Here is a 22,815-nt window from a genome sequence, read left to right on the forward strand (position 1 = left end):
GGACCCAGGTCTTATTCCTTGGGGCTAAGGAGTCTTGGGGTCAAGATAGCACCAGTGGTCTGTAATATGCAGTTGATGACTTTTTAGTCATTCCTTACATGTTGTTTATTAGGCTGGAAGATCCCAAAGAAATCATTAACTCCTTGTCCCTTACAAGGAGGACGTATATTAAGGCATGTGTAGGGCAGGAGTGCAGGTCCTAGCAAGAGGAGAAGCAGGACAGGGAGCAAAAAAGCAGATTTTCATGGAGTCCTTCAGTTTCCCCATCTCAGTCCCATTTCTTCTATAAAATGTGGTTCTTGTTCTACAATTTAGATATTTCAAGGGAGCTAAGATTTTGACCCTGACTATATTTAAATAAGTCAATGCCAGATTAAACTAGTCCTTTACTGAGATCCAATGATGTTTCTTTTGCATTTTTATTAGGTCTTGGAAATTTTCAACAGAATAGTTTTGGAAAGTATCTCAAGGGACCCTTATTTAAGACATCCTCAAGTCTGGCTAGCACCAAGTGGGAGCTTTAATAGCAAATTGCTTTGCTTTAAACGTCCTCTACCAAATGGTTGTAGTTGTAGATTTCATAAGTAGTTTTTCTGAGGTAACCCTGAAATAATGATGAAAGGCATTTAATTCCTGAAAGAGCTTTCATGATCTAAAATGAATTTTTAGGAAGTTATTTTAAGGTGTCTAAAGCCAAAATGTGATCGAATATTTGCTGATGTTGGGGGAGGTCATCAAGACGTGATTGCTGGCTGACCCATGAGCAGATGTGGGTGGTCAGAGACTCCCTTACCCATACCACCATCTATGGAATATGGGTTCTGCTTGCCTTCCCCCACTCCCAGAGGCTGCTCTGAAAACATAGTCTTGAGATAATAATGTGTGTTGAGAACATCTGCGTGATATGTGTGACTGAACCTGGTTAAAACCTCTACGTGAACTTTTGCTTGTTGAAACTGCTACCTACCAACCTGGAGTTAGCTACCTCTCTCTGTGGTTTCTTCCTGCCCACTGAGGAAGGGGCCAGTTTCAGATTTCAGAAGATCTTGAGAAGGTTGTGAACCAACAGCTGAATATTTGGATTTGACTGGTGTGATCAAAGAGTTTATAGGTTATCTTGGCATAGAAAACCATTATTATAAATCTGGGAACAAGGACTGCCTTGCATGATAATGAGTTGATAGGAATTCATTGAGGAAGTATGAAGTGGAGCCTCAAGAGAGGGGCCCTTTGGAGGGAGTGGGACTTAAAGCATTTCATTAATTTAACAGAAATTTATTGAACAAACCCTTTATGCTAGATGTTACGTGCTATGCTGGAGTTATAGTAATGAACAGGACAGCGTCCCTAAATGTATGGAGCTCATAGTCTGGTGAGAGGTCCAGATGCAAAACCAAGCAGTTACCTCAATGATAATGTCTATGTTGGGGGAATTACAGAGTATTAAGGGAACACCTGGATTTGGAAGGGGCAACAAGAGTTCATTGAAGATTTCTTTGAGGACTTTGAGGACACATGAGGCTGAAACAGAAATCCCAGTGGACATTGCTATTTACACTTATTTTTTTACATGCTTAACTTTTAGAAACAGTCTCCAAAAATATAAATAAGCTTTTCTTAGAAACTAAAATATTTAGACTTTAGAATTTTTATAGTAAGACAAGCTCTTAGAAAAATCCAAACTGTTTTACCACCAGCTTCTTTGTAACTGGAGAGGATAAGAAATGCAAGATTTCCCAATTGTGCCAATGGGTCAGAAAATAGAGACCTCCTCTGGTTCAGAATGTGAGTGTCCAGGGAAGATTATATCTCTGTGTCCTCTACCTTTTTTCTTTCGAGGATAAGTTTTACTCTCCTAATACATGTATAATATCTTTGTCAGACCTGAAGCTTTTGTATCTGTTTCTATATCCGTTAACAGAGAACAAATTTGGGGGGGGTGGTCATGGCTGTTAAGTAATCTATTAATCTGTGTGATCTGTTAAGAACTAGCACTAAAATTATGGCTGCCACCTAGTCACCCCAACCTAATTAATCTGTCTCCTGAAGGTAAAATTATTGTTTCTAAATGGCCCACCTTCCTTTGGAAAGCTCAGATATACTCCCATGGATACATTATTTCTCAGTTGGTTGTTTCCACATTAGATCCCAATGATTGCTTAAATTTTGTACCTTAGCAGAAATATTACTTCCCCTTGTTTATGTAGCTTCTTTCAGGAGCCACATAATATCCATTACTTCTGAAGAGCTTCTTGCTTTGAAGAATTTAGAAGCAGACAGTAAGAGGTCTTTTGAACTGATAAACTTTCCTCACCCTTGGTAAGAAGGACTTTCAGATGTTATTCATGGTATTGATATGTTCTTTTCTGAGTCAGATCTAGTGACATGGCCCATAATTCAAAGTTAAATCCCAGTTTTAAAAATATATGATAAAAGGAACAAGACTACCACAGTTAAAGAACAAGAAATATATTTAAAAACATAAAAGTTAGAATTGTGTAAGTAATCAAATATATGAAATATTCTGAAGGTACTGGATATTTTATTTTATGAGGTGCTCTTCTGTGCTTTTTTTTTAAGATTTTATTTATTTATTTGGCAGACAGAGATCACAAGTAGGCAGAGAGGCAGGCAGAGAGAGAGGGGGAAGCAGGCTCCCCGCTGAGCAGAGATCCCGATGTGCTCACCTGGGTCCTCGATCCCAGGACCCTGAGATCATGACCTGAGCCGAAGGCAGAGGCTTTAACCCACTGTGCCACCCAGGTGCCCCTCTTCTGTGCTTCTTTATTCCTATAACTGTTAGGGTGTTCTATCATAATATTCTTTTATTATAACATTTGAACTGTAACTATTACTTTTCTTATCCATTTTAACCAATAGACTTGTGTGCTTCGTGGCTTTAGTTTATGCCTGACATATTGTAGACATGTGTTTGATGTTAAAATGAATGTACAGTAATTAATGTGACTCCCATTGATAAGAAATAGTTATTGTAGCTTACATCAGACCCTGGCATTTTATCAGATACTTCACTTTGAAAAACATTGACTGAATTTGGGACGTTACTAGGGACAATTAAGTATATAGTCCATATACTTGTAAAATGTAAGTATGAGCAAATAATGACTATATTGTATGGAGGGCTAGTATTACACAATATTACACAATATTACACTATATTACACAAATAGTTGTAGCATAAAATTGGAATGGTATGCTTACAGTTCTCTGGTTATCTGCATTATTTTAAAATGTTGACATTTAGCTTACATATGTAGACTGGTGCTTTGCTTTGCTATGTTAAATTTAAATCAAATCTCTTTTTTTTCCCTTTTATAATTATTTCTAGATGTTGTTGGTAGGAACTATTTTTAAATATATGCATATAAATATATTTATATGTATTTTACAAGTATATGTATACATGTGTATTTATATGTATATTGCATGAATCACATTTTTGAATATAATTTCTGGGAGCTTAATATAGCTTAATTTTTAAAAAATCTTAATTTTTTAATCTATAATTTTCCACAAGTCAAGACAATGAAAGGAATGTTTCCAAGTTGTTAGTGGTATTTTCTGGGAAAATATCTCATTTATTGAACTTGTAGGAAAGCAGGTATTTTGTTTATACTTACAGGAAAGATTTTCCATTAATTTAAATTAAAAAAGTATTTGAGGCCATGAATTAATGAAAATGAAGAAATAACAGCTGCTTTCACACGTGATCACATTTAGTCTTTAAAGATAAATTGGTATCCTTTTTTTTTTAAGATTTTATTTATTTATTTGACAGAGAGAGAGAGAGATCAGAAGTAGGCAGAGAGGCAGGCAGAGAGAGAGGGGAAGCAGGCTCCCCACTGAGCAGAGAGCCGATGCAAGGCTCAATCCCAGGACCCAGAGATCATGACCTGAGCAGAAGACAGAGGCTTAGGCTCTCTGTTGCTGTTATTTGCCTTATAAAAATGGATTTTCATGAATTACTGCTTAGCCAATAACCATTGTAATATTCTGTACTTTTCAAGAAATGGTAGTTTGCCTTCCTAAACAGTAAGAGGGCTACTGAGACAACGCTTTTTCTTACCCCGTAGACGTGCTCAGTTTCTTTGCAATGACAGGGTAAGGGAGATCTTGACCAACGTGAAATAACAACATTCTTTAGCCACTCAAAACTCTTGGCTAGGCAATTTTGTATTTCTGAACTGAAGCAGCTGAACAAGAATATTAAGATATACGTAAATGTGCAGTGGTTGAAAAGATGTGTGAGCTTTTTCTACTCATGATAAAATGTCATAGGAAAAGCAGAAAAATCCCTGTGGAAAGCCATTGGTCCAGTGGCTAGCACTGGGTGATACAGATTCTGATAAAAACACAAATGTGTTATTCCTTCTCCATGTAGTACAACATATACTCGTACAATGTTTGTACTTGTATCTCATGATATTAAAACATTGACGTTAAAAAAAAAAAAAAAAAGACGGAGGCTTAATCCACTGAGCCACCCAGGTGCCCCTAAAATTGGTATCTTGCCCAAGCTTCCTACATGTAAAAAAAGAAAGGGACACAGGCTCAGCAGTGCAGTGCTCTGCTCCAAACAAAAGCTTATGCTTCTCAGATGCTTCACGGGCTAACACCTGTATTTTATTTCTATTTGTTATTTTTAATTACTCTGTACACCCAACGCAGGGCTTGAACTCCCAACCCTGAGATCAAGAGCCTCATGTTCTACCAAGTGAGCCAGCCAGGCGCGCCTGACACTTGTATTTTAGATAACACCGTATTAACTGAGTTTCCTCTGCAATGAAAGTGAACACAGAACTGAAACCTGCTCATCCCTCTTCTGCAGATAGTATCTCGGCTGACATTTAATCATACTCATCAACTTGCTTCACTGCTGGTGTTCCATTTCTGGTGCATTTTAACTTTACAGTTTAGTGAAACATAATAGGGGCAGTCTAAATGGTCCATGTCTGTATTGTGAAAAATGTGAACAGATGTGTATTTTAAATCAGCAGCAGTAGAGGGAGAGAATATTTCCATTTTTCCTTATTTACTCATTATCAGTACACTCTAGTTTTCTGTATCATCTGTGTTCATATTGATTTTCTTCTCTTGACTAGTCAGATGTAACCCCATGACAGAGTAACAACATCAGCTTAAAAGGCTTTGATTTTTCGGGGCGCCTGGGTGGCTCAGTGGGTTAATGCCTCTGCTTTTGGCTCAGGTCATGATCCTAGGGTCCTGGGATCGAGCCCCGCATCGGGCTCTCTGCTCAGCGGGGAACCTGCTTCCTCCTCTCTCTCTGCCTGCCTCTCTGCCTGCTTGTGATCTCTGCCTGTCAAATAAATAAATAAAAATCTTTAAAAAAAAAAAAAAGGTTTTGATTTTTCTAAAAGAATATAGGGACTGGATAACTTCTTTCATTTTAGAACCAAGAATTTCTGTCACATGTAGACTGTGGGGTCCTGAGTCAACCCTTAGTGCTGCTTGTGGGGACATCATTGTTTCCCCCTCAGGACAGTGTACCAGATTACTCGGGTGCGATGAGGTGCAGGCAGAGGGTTTAGGGCCAGAACCCAAATTGGGGGTTGGGCTCCTCTTTTGGTTAGAGACACTACACTGTACAGTTTCTATAAATGGGACCCTTTGCTGGGGACACAGCAGTGATCAAGTCAGACCTGTTCTTTTCCTTTCAGAGTGGAGGCATAGGTGTTCATTAAACTAATAACAAATAACTCCCCACAATCCCATATTGCAATTTTTTTTAAAGATTTTATTTATTTATTTGACAGACAGAGATCACAAGTAGGCAGAGAGGCAGGCCAAGAGAGAGAGGAGGAAGCAGGCTCCCTGCTGAGCAGAGAGCCTGATGGGGGACTTGATCCCAGGACCCTGGAATCATGACCTGAGCCGAAGCAGAGGCTTTAACCCACTAAGCCACCCAGGTTCCCACCATATTGCAATTTTATATCTTTTCTTCCTCCTCTAACCTGCTGTACCTCCTCCCCCAACCTCGGTTTCAGCTGATGACTTTGTTTCAGTTTTCTCAGTGAAGTAGGAAGTAATCAGAAAACGTCCACCCACCACACCACCATGTGTCCTCACCTAGCAGCTTCCACCTGGCTTCCTTTACTGGGGAAGACTGACCATAGTCTCATGTGAGGTCAGTCCCATCTGCTCTCTGCTCCCATCTCCTCTCTCTTACAAAGGAACAGAGCTCCTGCAGGATTCCCCTTTCTTTCTTGTATCACCATTTTTTTTCCTACTAGGTCATTTCAGTAGTATAGTAGAGTATTTTTTCTCTCATCTTAACAAATTCTGCTAACCACGAACTCTACCTCCTCTTTCTGCCATCTTCCCATTCCTATGACCTGCTTTATCAGTCAGAGCTCCTTGAAAGAGTCGTCTATGTCACCAGTTCTTCTGCTCTCCTGTAGTAAAACTCTCCAATTAGACTTTCTCTTCAACCACTCCACTAAAACTATTTTTCATCTTTAAGAGCCCACAAATCTCTATGTTGCTGATTCAGTGGTCACTTCTCAATCTTCATCTTACTTAGCCTGTTGGTAACATTAACCCAAGTGAATGCTCTCTCCTCCTTCCTCTTTGAAACACTTTCTTAACCTGGTTTCCAGCATGCTACAAACTCTTGTTTTTCTTCCTCCCATACTGGTTGCTCCTTCTCAATCTTTTTGCTGGATTTGCTTCTTCTGCTTGGCCTTATAATGTTACTTTGCTTCAGAACTCAGGCTTTAGATCTTTTCCTTATGTTCATTCATTGCCATAATTGATCTCAAGGTTTTAAATACCATCCATATGCTGGTGAGTCCCAAATTTATATCTCCAGCCCTGATTTCGACCATGACATTCGGATTTGTGTATGTCCAACTTTCCAACCAACACCTCTACTTGGATGTTTAATAGGCATTCACAGTTAATGTTCCAAATCTGAATTCATGAGCACACTTTCTACACTAAACTTGTCCATTATCTTGTGTTCTACCCTGTCAGATTTCATGACAGCCCTATCTTTAGTGGCTCAAACCAGACACCCTGAGTCATCATATTCTTTTCTCTTCTTTCATATCCCCATATCCAAAGGGTGGTGTAGTCCCCTCACTTCCTCCACTCCCAACACCTTTGGACAAGTCATTCTTTTTTTTTTTTTATTTCTTTTCAGTGTTCCAAAATTCATTGTTTATGCACCACACCTAGTGCTCCATGCAATACGTGCCCTCCATAATACCCACCACCAGGCTCACCCAACCTCTCATACCCCTCCCCTCCAAAACCCTCAGTTTGTTTCTCAGAGTCCACAGTTTCTCATGGTTTGTCTCTCCTCCAATTTCCCCCAATTCATTTTTCCTTTCCTTCTCCTAATGTCCTCCATGTTATTCCTTATGCTCCGCAAATAAGTGAAACCATATGATAATTGACTCTCCCTGCTTGACTTATTTCACTCGGCATAATCTCCTCCAGTCCCGTCCATGTTGATACAAAAGTTGGGTATTCATCACTCCATTGTATATATGGACCATATCTTCTTTATCCATTTGTTTGTTGAAGGGCATCTTGGTTCTAACACCTTTGCACAATCCATTCTAATCTCTTGCCTGATGTAGCAAGAGCCTTTAATGCTTTCTACCCTTGCCCTTTTGTTACAGTCTATTATGAGCACATTGTGATCCCATTAAAAGGGACATCGCATTGTGACAGTCTTCTGCTCTGAAGCCTCTGATGGTTTTCCATCTCAAAGTAAAGCCAAAGTCCATACCAGTGGCTGACAGGGCCCTATGTCATCTGCTCTCCTTCCCCTTACTTCTCTGATCCATTCTTCTCCTCTTTTGCTGTATTCCAGGACTGTTTCTTCTGAACGTGCTAAGCCTGATATCTTCACAGGGTTTTCCCATTTTCTGTGCTCTCTGCCTAGAACACTTTGCCCACATGCTTGTTCCTTGGTCTCTTTTAATATTTTGCCAAATGTCATCTTAGTGTGAGGCCTTCCCTGACCACCCTGTTTAGTATTGTAGCACCCATCCCACACATTCACAGTTCCCATCTCTGCTTTATCTTTCTCCATACCCCTTACCACCTTTTTATATTGCATTAATTTACTCACAAATTTTATTGTGCTGCTTTTTACACTTGCTTCATGAGAGTAGGATCATTTTATTTCTTTACTCATGTTTCTTTAGCACCTAGAACGGTGCGTGGCACATCATAAATGCTCAGTACAAATTTGTTGAATAAAAGGAGACAAGAGTTGTTTAATATTATGTGAGGTGTGTCAGCATCCCGAGTCAAAACACATGTTTGTTTAAATCCGTTGTGTGACTTACTCATTTTATACCTACCATTCCTTGAGAGTAGTATTTGAGGCAAATATGGACCTATTTGATAGTTATATAATTGGTTAACTATTTAACCAAATATGTATTCATTGGCTAGAACCTGAGTCGAAGGGAGACAGACATCTTATGGAAACCGTGTTTGGAAAGCCAATTTATACTGACAGGTGAAATCATTAAAAGATTGACTAGAAGATCTAAATTGAACTGCTGTAGAGAAAAACAAAACAAAAACACCTGGATTTATTACAGTCCCTAGACTTGTTAAGTACTTTTATTCTATATAATAAGCAACTTAATTGTTTACTTTGGCATTTAGTCAAATACCAACAAATTTAGTACCAGATGAAATATATCCTTGTAATAAAATCAATCAGATCCTAAGTATTAGAACAGTGATTTTTAAAAAAACTTTATAGTTGTTATTAGGAAAAGAGTACTTAAAAAAAAAAATCACATAGCCAATTGAAAAACAGGTAAACGTGGAATCTACCTATGTCCAAAGTCCAGGAGGATAGTTCTTATACTCCCTGGCAGGAATGGATGAATGTGCTCACTGCCGTGAATCTGGTTTCTGTGGAATCTGAAACTGATACTGTGTGTGTTGGGGGCTGGGGGGAGGGGTTGAAAAAAGAATATGAATTTAAAACTATCCGTAGAGGTACAGGACTTTGGAAGGGCTCTGAGGCTTCCTCTGATCTTAATGATGACACTGGTGATGGAGATGCGTGTTAACACATTGAGCCTTGAGATGCCCAGCACTGTTCCAAGCAGGTTTCATGCATTATTCCCCCCAAACAACCTACAGTGCACTGGACCAAAGGTACAGCGAAGTCATGCCCAGGGTGACACAGCTGGGAAGGGGGAGACTGAGGAAGGGTAGAAATGAAGAAATTAGACTGAGAACAGAGACCTCCATCAGCCTCAGCCCTGTCACCCATTAATAGGGGGAACGCGGAAGAAAGCACATTGCCTTGTGTGTATGTCCTCGACTCCACTTGTGAAATGGAAATGTTGATGCCAGCTATGAACTCCTCATTCTGTTGTGCTGAGGTCAGGGAAAGTGTGTGGAAGTGCTCTATAAAGAGTCGAGTGCTTGGAAATGTAGTGTGATTTTAAATTGCTTTTCACTCCAACACAGTATTATAGGTGAGGCTTACAAATGCAATGAATTTTGCTGACTTTTTCTTTCACTTTTAATGTTTCTAATTTATCTCTTAGACATGATTTTTTTTTTCCTTTCTTTTTAGGTTACTTGTCTGCAAGACTTTTTTGGTGATGATGATGTTTTTATTGCTTGTGGGCCTGAAAAATTCCGTTATGCCCAAGATGACTTCGTCCTGGATCACAGTGGTGAGGCAATTCTTTGACCGTCCTAGTAATCCTGAAACAGAGGCCTGGGGTTTAGTCAGGTGACCCTTGCTAAGTGGTCCGGCATGTTGAAGAAAGAGGACATTGGTGGTATTCTTTTTGAACTAATGAAAGTAGAGAATAAAATGAAAACATTAGCCTAGTTGTTAAAAAATCTAATTCAAGTAGTTTTAATTTTCTTAGACTAAAACCAGTTGTCTCTTGACTGCATTGTTTTGCCTCTGAAATGGATTTCCTGCCTATTTCAGAACAGTGGCTGGCTGTGCCACCTTAAAGATATGGATTATATTGAATCTGAAATGGTTAGTTATCCATTTTCTGTGTTCATAACGAGATATGTAAAAGGTAATAATTAAATTGTTAATCGTGGTTGTCTTAGCTTTCTTTTTACCTCGTTGTTGGCAACTTAAAAAAAACATGCATTGTTCGTAAATGCAGAAAAAAATAAAGCTATTTTCATTGATAGAATAAGAAAATCCCTTTCTCCAATGTATGGAGTTTTCAACTTTATAGCAATAACCTTAGTGATTTCGGGTGTTATTGATTCTGGGAAAATTGCTTTACTTTTTCGTCTTGAATTAATTTAAACCTATTATAGTAATAGTGATTATTTTAGCTGATAGTAAAGTCAACTTCCTCTTAAAAGGAGGTAAAGTCATACAGACATAACATTTCACATAGGAGATCGATGTAAAAGATAAAAGTCTCACTCTTTAATTTCATGAGTGAGGAAAGTTGGCCTCTCAAAAATTAGACTGATGGTAGTCCCTTTCCAGTTGTAGTGATTCTGACCACCCAGAATTAGAGAAACATGTCACCAGATAAATACTGTGATCCACAAACTTCTTAAAATTCAAGATGATATGTTTTGTGGTACCAAACTTCCTTGGGTAATTCTTTCCTGTTAAACTATGTCGGTTGCCTTGGGGATAATTTATCTGCTTTGTGCTTGGGGCTCATTTATCTATACTTTTTGGTTTTGTTTCATTTTTTTACTGCTGCCAAGTTTCACTGAGGGTTTCTGTACTGTCTTATACTCTGTTGGCCTGTCCCTGATTTTAACTCATAATACCACTGGAAAGAATCAGAGAGAATGTCCTTTTATATTATGTGTGCTAATGCTCTCCCCTGTTCCCATGATGATTAAGTCTGACTGAAATGTGTATTTGCATTATCATCTGTATTTTACATGTTTCTTGGTTGTAGCTTAATCTCATTTCATAGTATTTCTTTGATGCCAACCAGTATTATTAAATTTGAAAGTCGAGACACTGAAACACAATGATATCTTCTACGTTATGAAGTTAATTTGGGTCACAACAACAAAATATTTATTGAGCACGTACTACGTATGTCCCAGGCATTGTACTCCATGCTTTGTGTGCATGTTGTAAACTTACTAATCTAGTTTTATTATTCATGGGTTTTGTTGTTAGCTACCAGTGGGCTCCAAAAGTGAAAGGTGGGTGTAAGTTACTGATTTCTTCCCTCTCAGTTGCCAATTACTCAGGCTTCTGCAAACGGAGGATAATTGGCTTTTTCATAAGATTTTGTGAGGATTAAGTGAGACAGTATATATAAAGCAGTCAGAAGGGTCCCTGTTGTATGTGCTTCACTCTCGTTATTATAAACATCATTATTATACCTTCACCAGCAGGTCATGAAATTAAACCTGATTTGGCCACTGTTACATTTATTTGGAGGAAAAGATGTGTATTTTTTTTAAAGATTTTATTTATTTATTTGACAGCGAGAGAGATCACAAGTAGGCACAGAGGTAGGCAGAGGGGGAGGGAGAATCAGGCTCCCCGCTGAGCAGAAAGCCTATGCGGGGCTGGATCCCAGGACCCTGAGATCAGGACCTGAGCAAGAGGTAGAGGCGCCCCGCAGGCGCCCCTGTGTATGTTTTTTTAACCAGTTATTTAACTTGTGTTTAATCTTAATAAAGTCCTAACTTTCTATCCTTTTAAGATTCTGACAACATCTTGCAATAAAGATTCATTAAAATGCTAAGCACAGTCTTCTCCAAGTAACAGAATCCTGCTTCAAGAACTGACCTCAGGACTGGCTGAGAGTCCTAAAGCTAGGGTGTGGTTCTAAACTGTAGTTGTTGGTTTTCTGGATTTATACTTGTGCTCATGAAAGAGTGGCAGTGCCTTTAAGACATTTCTGACTAACACACACCACTCCTTTCAACAACAGAATACTGTTTAACATCCACAATGCTAATTAACTAAACTGAAGTTGCTCCAGCCCCTTCTGAGTGAGGTTTTGATTAGGGTCTTTCAAATGCTAACTAGCCTCCCCTGGTGTGTATTTTCCTGATTAGTGGACTTCACATGTTAATTTATTGCCCCGAGGTATACATTAAAACCAACCCACGTTGTAATCTTACCACATAAATTGAAGTATTTTAACGTAAATGACAGACAATAGGTTATCTGATTTAATCCTTATAACAAGCCTACCAAGCAGATGCAGAGTTTATTCTTATCCCAATTTCATAGGGGAAATAACGGAGCCTTAGACCCTGACCAAGCTCCCCCAGTTAGCAAAATCAGATTGAAGATTTGTTCAAAATCTGCATGACTCCCAAACCCATGTTCTTAATTATTCAAATTAGCACTGATTATTTTAGCTGTAATTAGTTCTGGTACTCTAAATGCTGTTTTATTTGATGATTTATGGAAAAACCAAAGTTATTGTTGGAAGCTAGTTTCCTCATTTTTGATCCTCTATACTTAGGGAAGGTGAAAAGATGGTAAGGAGTCCCCTACCCTTTCAAAATAAGATTATCAGGGAGTTTGGACAGAATAAAATTGTGGCCTTCTGCTATCAATACTACTGACCGAAAAAGGAAGCTGCACATGTTTAGATTGGGCTCTACGTGTGTGATCAAGTTAGGACATTGGGATTTCCATATTCAGTAAGAAGTCCACTGGAGCAATGAGGTTGTCTACAAGATGCCTAGCCTAACTAAAGATAACCTCGGGTGTACTTTTGGGACAATTGCTTTATATATTAAAGTTGTTTAACAATAATGGGAAAATGATCAGGTATTCGCTCTCTGGCAGTAAACTGCATGCACGTGTGATCAGTATTTTAACCAGATTTAGTTAATGCACTTTCTTTCCTTTCTAGAATGCCGCGTCTTGAAGTCCTCTTATTCTCGCTCCTCAGCTGTTAAGTATTCTGGATCTAAAAGCCCTGGGCCCTCCCGACGCAGCAAATCGCCAGCTTCAGGTACTCATTCTTCATCATTCTCCTTCAGTTCCTTTAATTATTATGAACTAGCAGTCTTTCCCATGTTTGCATGCAGCCAGGTTCCAAAACAACACGTAGATGACATGATTCTTAAAACGAAAAATTTGAGTCTGTTGCTCAAAGTTGTCATAAATCTGCTAAGACACTTGTTTGTTTTATTCTCACACATTTTCTCAAGAACAGTCTATATCTAGAACCTTCTGGTATTTATGTGGAAGTTTCACATTTGGACCATAGCGTACTGTATTTTTAACTTTGTGCTGTATGATTGTGGATATTTTTCTTCTCTTATTGGTTTAAAACATACATTGGACACAGAATGCGTTTCCTTGATAAGTTTCATAGGCTTTTCCTTTTTCAAGCAATTTAGTAGTAGCAGTGATTATTATTGGAAATTGGTACTTATTTAAGAGCCAGACTTACCTGTAATTAAGTTTCTTTCAGGTTCTAAACCTATAGATCTGTGATAATTTTGACTGTTTGGGGGCACTTTTTTAAAAGCTAGAAACATCTCTAAATATCTTGATGTCTTCTACAAGGTTTGTATATAGTAATTTTAAGTAATTTTGCTGATATCCCTTCCTGTTCAGGAGAGGATTGTGAAAAACCATGATTTCACAGGTGAAAGTAGAACATGTGAAAGTAAGATCAATAAAACTGTGTCAAGCATCAGACCCTCTAAAAGATGGAGTGCTTTGGACATTCTACTTGTCATTGCTTCGCCTTCAGCACCCACCCCACTTTCCTTCGGTCAGGTTGTTTTACCCTTTTTGTGTATACGCATTCAGACCTGCTGAATAACTGCTCTCCTTACTGTCTCCTCCTCTTTGTACTCCCTGAATGTGCACAGTAAAGAGGGGTGGACACCACTCCGGTGCCTACTCTGCAGCCAGATCCCCAGGTGAGCCATGAGGAGAATGGCTTTGTCGCTCTGCTGGGTTTTTGTTTCTGTCTCTTGCCACATTTCTGTTTCCTTTTGCTCCATTTCCATGAACGTATCTGGCTTGTACCAGTGTACATCTGTGCGCTGTGGAATGCTTCACCGTGCATAGAATGCCTCAATGTCCCTTCTTTTTAGGGAACCAGTCATTGTCCGAAGATGGCCAAGTGCCTCTCTCTGTGTGTAGTTACAGGACAAAGGGATCGAGGAGGAGTACCACCTCGAAGGGTCTATCTTCTAGTTAATTTTGGAAAATATTCTGTTACTGAAAAAAGCTAAAGTTCATTGGTTATAGGAAAATGGCCATAGAAGCAATTAAACTTTTCTGTTCTTACCTTCTTCTCCTTCTGTTCTTACCTTCCTCCCCACCCTACAGCTAAGAGGCCCAACACTTTCTAAAAATATTGATGATATGAATATTTTTAACTGAAAGCATCTCTTTGCTGTGAAGCTTATTTCAAATTATATTATGCTTCTGTAAAGTATCTCAAACACTAGGAAAGCTAATACAACATGAAATTGACATAAATACAATTACCTGAGCTTACCATATGGTAAATGTAGATTTTTGTCAGGTTCTTTGCTTTTGTTTTAGCCATAGGTTTTATAGATATTTATTGTATCAGTGAAAAAAATAGAAGGGAGGAGAGTGATTAAAAAATCAGGTATTTTAATGAATCCAATACATACTAAACTAAAAGCATGTATCATAGCCATAATTTTTCTTGCAGACCAATATGTTTGTATAAATAAAGATTTATTCAAATCTTTTTAAATTGAATTTAGAATGCTTAGAAATTGATTCAAGAAATCTTAACATTTCAAGACCCCCAATTTCTAACTAAGTCTGTATTTGCATTTGGGGTTGAGTATCTTAAACTCACAAGTAAAAGTTGCGAGATATATAAATCACACTTCAGAGTGCAAACAGCTTCTTTATGAGAGATTAAACCCCAAAGTATGTTCACCACATCCTGAAGTTACAGACAAGGGGGCAATTTGTATTATTGAAAGCCGCATACCCACAAGCACAACTCACATTTACAGACCTCTAGCTGTGGCATACCTGTGAACATTCAAAAAATGCCGTGGGACAAACTGGAATCTCAAACAGAGGTATTAGCTTTGTAGACAGAACATTGTACCTTTTCAGTCTTGGGACAGAAGTGCTCCGTAAGTGCAGTCTTCTGGTTGACTGAATTCCTCAACAAAATTCTTGGCAAAACAGGCAAATAGTGTGTAAGAAACACATAGAAATTCATCTGGGTAACATAAGTAGGTAAATATTACAATAACTTGAGTCCTAAAGATGTTCATTTGAGGTTTCTAGCTTGTGAATCTTTCAGAGTCCACCAAGACAGAAGATCTTCTGAACAAACAAGCAAACGAAAAAGCCCAAGTTTATTTCTTTTCTTACAGTTGAGGGGAGGCGTGGATAACAGCCTTCTTCTAGGAAAGAAAGTAGGGGGTTGGTGAAGGAGTGGTACATGACGAGGGTGTGGGTTGGTCGTTGTCCACCCACCAGCTGGTGGCAGCCGTGTGAGGGGAGCATGCCTAACATGACCCTGTCCCACTTACCCTCCTAACTAAGATTTGGAAGAAATGGGAAAAGAAGTGAAATTAAGGATTACTCATGAAGGAACATTTTTTAGAATTTTCCAAATGCTCTGGGAAACTTAGAAACCCAAACATGACTTGGTGTCTCTTTAGGATGAGATTATTTGGAGGGAAATATGGGCATGTAGTTACTGACACCAGTAAAATCCCTGGCAGTGAGTTTTGTCAAGAAACTTTGTTTAGCAGTGGGTATGTTTTCAGGGAGTTTTGTCTCCTTTCAGGATCACCATTTGCAGGAATTGATTTTTATCCTTTTGTCCCTTTTCTGTCACTGGTCCAAAGTAGCCTCTGCTGTCAGTGCGGATTCTGAGTATCTGTGAAAGCTAATAGCACTTACTGAGTGGAGGCTGGTGACCTGCCTAGGTTGCTGTGTGGAATGAAGGAAAAAAAGGAGTTAAATTCAGTCTCAGCTCACAGCAAGTTGACTAGTTCATTGCCCATAATAATCTCTATTTTATGTGAACTTCCGCCACCAATTCCCTTTCTTTAAAGAGAATTTTTAAAAGAAAACAACATTGAAATTTAACTTAATTGAGAAATAATCAGGACTGTTGAATATCCTAGAAAGTTTGTAATTGCACAATTCCTTGTGTTGTCCTTGTACTCTAAATATGCACGTACACTTGTTATGAAATTATAGATAACAGATCATAGTTTATGCATGGGTGGTTTTAAATTAGAAAAATTAAAGTTTGGTAAGTTAAAAGTGACGAGAAAATTTTTTCATCCTTTCCCAATTTAAAATGAGCAATGCAATAAATAAGCATGACTTCAAACCCAGATACCCTGGTTTATAGGTTATTCATCAATCACAAATACTTGTTGATCCCAGGACTTTTGCCTCCACTCAAGAATTGGTGCTCACTTTTTTGAGTCACCTATTTAGGACTTTTGCCTCTGCATATTGTTTTTTTACATTTATTAGCTTCATTTAAAATAATAATTTTCTGCTTCCTCGTATTTGAAAACAAAAGAAAGAAATAGACTTTGCTTTTCTTTCCATAGAGATGAATGACAATTTTCATCTTTGGGCAAAGCATTGAAGATTCGTGAAAAAAGGGGTTTCAAATACATCTTAGAAAAATAATTACACCAGTCCTAAATGTTAACTACCAACTTTGTGAAATGACAGCAGAAATGGATCCAGGTGATAAAATCAGGAATAAGCATAAGTCATGCTGAAGTGTTTGACCAGCATTCTCTAGTATAAAATCTGCAAATTTACCCTCCCTTCTAAACAGCAGTGGTCATAATTTTCCTAGCTGTGCTCTAAATTGAGCCTTCAACCTAGGAAGTGTATGGAAGTTTGGAGGGGGTACTATTGAAAAACCTTCAAGATTTGGTAAATAGTGGGAGAAATTAAACAGTGAGGACAAGAAAATGGAAGGAATTAAGAATGACTACTTTAGATAAAAAGAAAGTTGAAGAGTGTCTTTTATGGCCTTCAAAGAAATAAACAGGTATTATAAGAAAAATGACCAGTAATTTTCCCTTTCCATAAAGAATATGCTTAGAAAATGTGTTTGGCTTATGTGGAATTGATTTGGGAGAGCGGTAGAACTTCTTGGGTACTCAGGTTGGTATATACCAGGAGAGTGAATGTTGGAAGTTTCAGGACAGCCTTCCTAGTAAAGTATTACAAACCTTCCAGCCATTTCATTTCTCTGCCCTTGCGGGCAGGCAGGATCTATGAACAAGTTCTCATTCACATCTCTAATTCCATAATGTTTTATATATTTGTTCATGTCCCTGTTGGAAAGCTATTACTGAAAACAATTCTAGTTTCACTCCTTATTTGTCTGATACTTTGTAATGCAATAAAACACATTATTTTTGCTTTTCACTGATTTGCCATCTGCTTTGAGCTTTAAATGAATCGAAGCTTCATTGGAGCGATGTTGTGCATGTGCTTGGTGTTTTTGTGCAGTCTGGTTATTTGGGGTTTGAATGACCTCTGTCTCCTTTGTTGTCTCATGGTCAGTTAATGGAACTCCCAGCAGCCAGCTGTCTACTCCTAAATCAACGAAATCTTCTAGCTCTTCTCCAACTAGCCCAGGAAGTCTCAGAGGATTAAAGGTATGAAATGGGACTATGGCATGTTTGTGTGATTTTGTTATTTTGAGTTTCATAGTTTGGTAGTTTAATTTGTTCAGGGGCTTGGGTGTAATAACAAATCAAAAAGGAAAGAGTTCCGGATTTGGAGCCGAGAAGGACCTACCTGCCTTTGAATCCTGTGTCCTTTTTCATCTTGGAATTTGGGTCAACTCACTTAACTCTTCTGACCCCAACTATTCCCATCTCTCAAATGGGAATAGAAGGTTGTGGTTAAGGTTGAACATATTGGGGTAAAGTAAAAGAAGTAGTAGTTTTCCTGTTATTATCAAAATGATTTGCAATGGGAAAGCCTTGGAGAACACTTTAATTCTTTCACAAATCTCATTTTGAATCATGATTTTAATATTGTTAACCTAATTTGGCTTTGTGAAAGCTTGAAATAGGATGAAGCACTAGTATGGTACTTATGTACATCTGTAATAACCCAAGAAGATAATGTTTGTTTTGGTGAGAAGTTAGAAATAAATCTTAGGTTTTGACTGTGATAGCCTGAAAATATAAATGGTAACTTAACATGACCAGCAGTTGGTTTAATAGACTTGTTTTGTTTTTTGTTTTGGGGTTTTTGTTTTTTTTTTTTTGGTTTAATAGGCATTTTGTCTTATAGGAAGAAAAATGAATGAAGGCAAATTTGCAAAATTTCAACAACATCGATTTCATTTAATAGTTTTCAATAATTTAAATTTATAAGAGAAAATTTGCCTGGTAAAATAGCAGTAAATAACTGAGGTTAAAAATTGGGAAAGTTTCCTTTTGTAGAAACAATCAAATTATCTGCATGGTAGTGTACTCTAAGAATACTGAAGTGTATACAGAATGCTGTGTATGCATGCATAAATTAACTTATTCTCTGGTATTTTGGTGATATTGGAAATGTCTTCATTAGGAATACATTCCACCAAAGTTGGTTGCCTAAACACTTCAGATATTGTCTGAGCAGCTTTCTTTAAGGATGTTGAGAAATCTTTTTCATTAGTAAAATGGATTGTAAGAACCCCAGCACCCCTGGGTGAGTGAGGAATGAGAACCTGCTGAGCTCAGCATCCTGACCCCTTCAGAGCAGTGAGGACTGTGGGCCTGCCACTTCTCCAAGGGTTCATTCTCCACCTAATTCTGTTTGTCTGTCCTGCCCTGAGAATGTTGGGTGAACATTCAGAGTGAACCTGCATGATTTGCGTGTAAGTGGTAGAGATCAGAAAGAGAAATTCCTTCCGGAAGAGGACGGCTTGCCTGTTTTTGTGCTTGCTTGCTTATGTACATTGGCAGAAACTGGACTGAGAGTAGCGAGTCTGAAGCTCTCATCTACCTCCAAGTGCTAGAAGCTCCTTTATCAAAAGAACCAGACATTTTGAGGTGCTAAAGTGGCTTAGGTCAGTTTATAATATGATTGTAATGGAATGCTAAACTGTCAATCACCAAAAAAAAGTTACATAAGTTAAAAATCACTAATCAGGGGCGCCTGGGTGGCTCAGTGGGTTAAAGCCTCTGCCTTCGGCTCAGGTCATGATCCCAGGGTCCTGGGATCAAGCCCCGCATTGGGCTCTCTGCTCAGCAGGGAGCCTGCTTCCCTTCCTTTCTCTCTGCCTGCCTCTCTGCCTACTTGTGATCTCTGTCTGTCAAATAAATGAATAAAATCTTTTAAAAAAAAAATCACTAATCAGCCAGGCATTTTCAGCTTTCCCCCAATTTATTGCACTCCAGATAGATAGGAGGTTCACTGTTTTTGAGTGACTTTCAAGAGAACTAAAGGAAAAATAATTCAAGTTCATTCATTTCTTTTTTAATTTCAGTTGTGTGTTAAACTAAAAGCAAGTGGCTCCTAGTGCTGGTAACTTTTAACCTCAGGGCAAATCCCACACAGTCTTTCCAGTGAGCCACAGTCATGTCCTTCCCCAAACTGTTGCTCTGGACAGGGACAGGATACCAAATCCTTTGTTTCCTTGGAGTTTCATTCACTTCCCTCTTTGTTATCACTCCCATCTTTCTGTCTAGCCCATCTGCAGCTGTGAGCCCAAGATTGTTCCTTTTAATTGTTGCTGCTAGGTCAGTAGGTGCTGCTGCATGCTCAGAGCACCATCCACCCTACACACGTGCACACAAACTTGCACTCAATCACGTACACTTCTGGAGTGGAGATGCATGGAGTTTTCAAAACATGGTAAATAGTCTTATTGCTGAGACATCAGATAAAGCTGTTCTCCTTATGCTGAGTGTATCCGAAATGGTATAGCAACCCCCATCTAGCACACAGCTCTCTGGAACATGATTAGCGCTCAGGATTACTTGTCGGGTCCTAAAGAGGCGAAGAAGAGAGATGCTGGTTACTGGTCAGGATAGAAGAGGAGATCCCTGGTAAGATAAAGAGTCGAGATCTTTCTGTTACACTGGTGGGAGAGTCTGCGCTGTGTGAACGGGGAGGTCTCCGTCCTTAGATACCCCCTGAAAAGATAGACGTGGGGATCTGTGCTTGGAATCAAGACAGCCGGAAGGAAAGTAGCAAGGGCAGAGCTGTTTATTAAGGTGAAAGGACACTCTCACGGTGGGAGAGCAGATGGGTTCCAGGAGGCAGAACCTCCTAAGTTGTTTCGGATATTCTTGGGTGTTTCGGGGATGGGACCTGCAGTGGGGTGGGTGGTCTCCAGTGGAGGCTGCTCCCAGTCTTTCGGGAGACTCCTTCCACAGGATGGGAGAGGTTGTGTTTGACCCTACAGGGTTTGAAGCAGAACCATCCCGGTAGCTTTTCTCCTTTGGGCGGGGCTATACCTGCAATTCAGGTGCATTATAAGGAGTCTAAGGGTTACCCTGGGGCAGACGGGGAAGAGGAGAGGACTGTGTTCTGCACCCTTGTCTCTTGATATGTCAGCCCCAAGGTCTTAGAAGAAGCAAGCTCTGGGTGTTGAGCCCCCGGGCTTCTAATGTGTCTCCTATTTATCACTGTCCTGCCTCCAGCTCCTGTCCCTCTCATTCTCCCCTCAAGGACTGGGGACTCTGCCTCCCAGCATTCCTCCCGCCGCTCAGTCTAGCTGCTGCCTAACTTTTCCTGACCCTGCCCGCTTCGCTCTCAAACCCACTTTGTGTTCCACCCCACTCGAGGCCTGTGGGCTTTACTCACAGCTGTGAGACCTCCTCTTTGTTTTCTACCACTGTTAAATAAGAACATTTGTTTTTAAAGGACCTCTGAAGTGCTAGGATTATAGTTCTTTAAACTGGCAACAAAACAAAACAGAACAAAAAGCCCTACTTAGGAAGCAGGGGAGTTTATTTCTCTTCTCACTTTAAAGCTGATGTAGAATTACCCAATTTTACATTAAATATTAGCAGCTAAATGAGTCTCTGCCATACCCATCAGCTTTTAGGCCACACCGCCCAAGTGCTGCCTATTCTCCTGGGTCATGCTTTATGGAAAGTGCGTCTTCTGACTGTTCCCAGCAGTCCGTGGTATTGGATATTGTTGTGGGGATGAAGACCTGCCTTTGAAATACTGCCGCTTAGTCATGTTACTTACTGTACAAAATACCCTAATTTTGGTGTCAGCATAAGCTCTAGTCAGCATCTGTCCACATTTGCGTTATTTTCTCAATTCAGTGACATTACAAATGGAGAATTACAGATAATTACCATGGGTTAGTGCTCTGCTTTTTTCTTCCCCTTCATTTAAAATGGCTTATTAAGATCAATTAAGAGGCAGTGTCTGACACTGGAGGACTGTTTTTCGCAGGCAGGAACTATTTATCCTGGTTAGATGCTTTAATGGCTTTGGGGATGGATAATCTTTTTCCAGAGAATCAGAATTGACAAAAGCAAGCAAACCAAGCCAGGACAGCCTGTGTAGGAGATGACACTCCTGTCTCCCTATCTGCCAGGACACAGCTTCTGCTAGATTATTTGTTTGTTTCTTTGTTTGTTTGTTTAAGTATCTGGGTTTTACCTAGTAGGGAATTAGGCAAATGAAGTCAGAGGGAAGCGGAATTTGATATTCTATCACAATTTTCCTGTGCCAGTTTTGGGGAATCAGTTTAGTGTTTTGGTGGGGATGTTGGAAGAACTGAAAAGGAAAACAGGGTCATATTGTGAAGTTTAATCTCTGACCACAGAGTGTCCATGGCTTTTTGTTTGTTTGCTCGTTGAAAAAGCACCTCTCCACAAAAAAAAGCCCTCATAGTTTTCCCCCATCCTACTGTTTGAGGGGAGACCCTTCTACTCTACTCATACGCATTTATAAAAGATCATGCTCTTTGAAGGGCTGGGCCAAAGGCGAGAGAGGAAGGAAAGCTTTCTTCATATGGTGAGTAATTTTTGCAGGATGGGAATGTAAGAAATAGGATGGCAACCGAGCAGTCAAGGTTCTTTAAACCTAAAACTAATAGACGTTAGGTAACTGAAAGTTAGTTGTACCTCGGTTATAGTTTTTTGGTTTTGCTAGTTATGTGAAACCTACAATGGAAAACAAAGTCATCTCAGATGTGCGGTTAGTCTTCATTTTCCAGATGAAGAGACTGACATTCAGAGATGTAAAGTGACTTGCTCAGGGTCTCAGTGGCCGCTTGGGGTCTCTGACTCTAACCTCTGACTCTTCCCCCATCCCTGGGGAGTCTGTGTCAGTGACTGCAGCATGGACCTCTCAGAAGGAAGGTTGTATGGTTATTATGGAAAAGCTATGCAGTCTTTCAGGAGGGTGAACGCTGGGGGTGGCTTGCCAGATACTGAGTATCTGGGTAGAGATATGCATAAATGCTCTGAATAAAAATGAGTTGAGATGTTAGAAATGGAATGGGAGGTGGTGCTTGGGAAAGGTAGAAGTAGTCCTGGGGTGGGGGAGAGGATAGATGAAGGGAGGTGGAAAGATAGAGAAGTGCCCAGCACTTCTACCTGATCGCCAAATGCTTTAGAAAAATGACAAAGTTCACAAGAGGTTAGGGTTATTGGTTTTCTTTGGAAGCCAACAATGGAACTGAGTATTGTTAAGATTGACATAGGTTGGAACAAGGTAGTGTTGTCCAGGCCCAGCAAACATATGGGTACCTGGATGTTACGTGGTGGTCCTGGCATGGAACCCCCACTGCGAGCATAGTTGCATAGCTGGGATTTGAAAACAGAGCCCATGTTTACTTATCACCACCATTTCTAACCCCTCGGGACACAGTGAGAAAGCAAGGT

The 22,815-nt window shown here is 39.4% G+C and overlaps 1 protein-coding gene across 1 annotated transcript in view; it reads left to right on the plus strand.

Moving 5' to 3' along the window:
* Nucleotides 1-22,815, plus strand: part of DCLK2 (doublecortin like kinase 2) — a 143,997-nt gene that overhangs the window by 77,091 nt on the left and 44,091 nt on the right. Inside the window, exons 3-5 of the mRNA XM_080796117.1 lie at nucleotides 9,602-9,704; nucleotides 12,864-12,965; nucleotides 17,525-17,619. Coding sequence (XP_080652243.1) covers nucleotides 9,602-9,704; nucleotides 12,864-12,965; nucleotides 17,525-17,619 — 300 coding nt within the window. The remainder of the gene's footprint in view (nucleotides 1-9,601; nucleotides 9,705-12,863; nucleotides 12,966-17,524; nucleotides 17,620-22,815) is intronic.

Source organism: Martes martes (genome assembly GCF_963455335.1).
Source record: "Martes martes genome assembly, chromosome: 2".
NCBI classification, from domain to species: Eukaryota; Metazoa; Chordata; class Mammalia; order Carnivora; family Mustelidae; genus Martes; species Martes martes.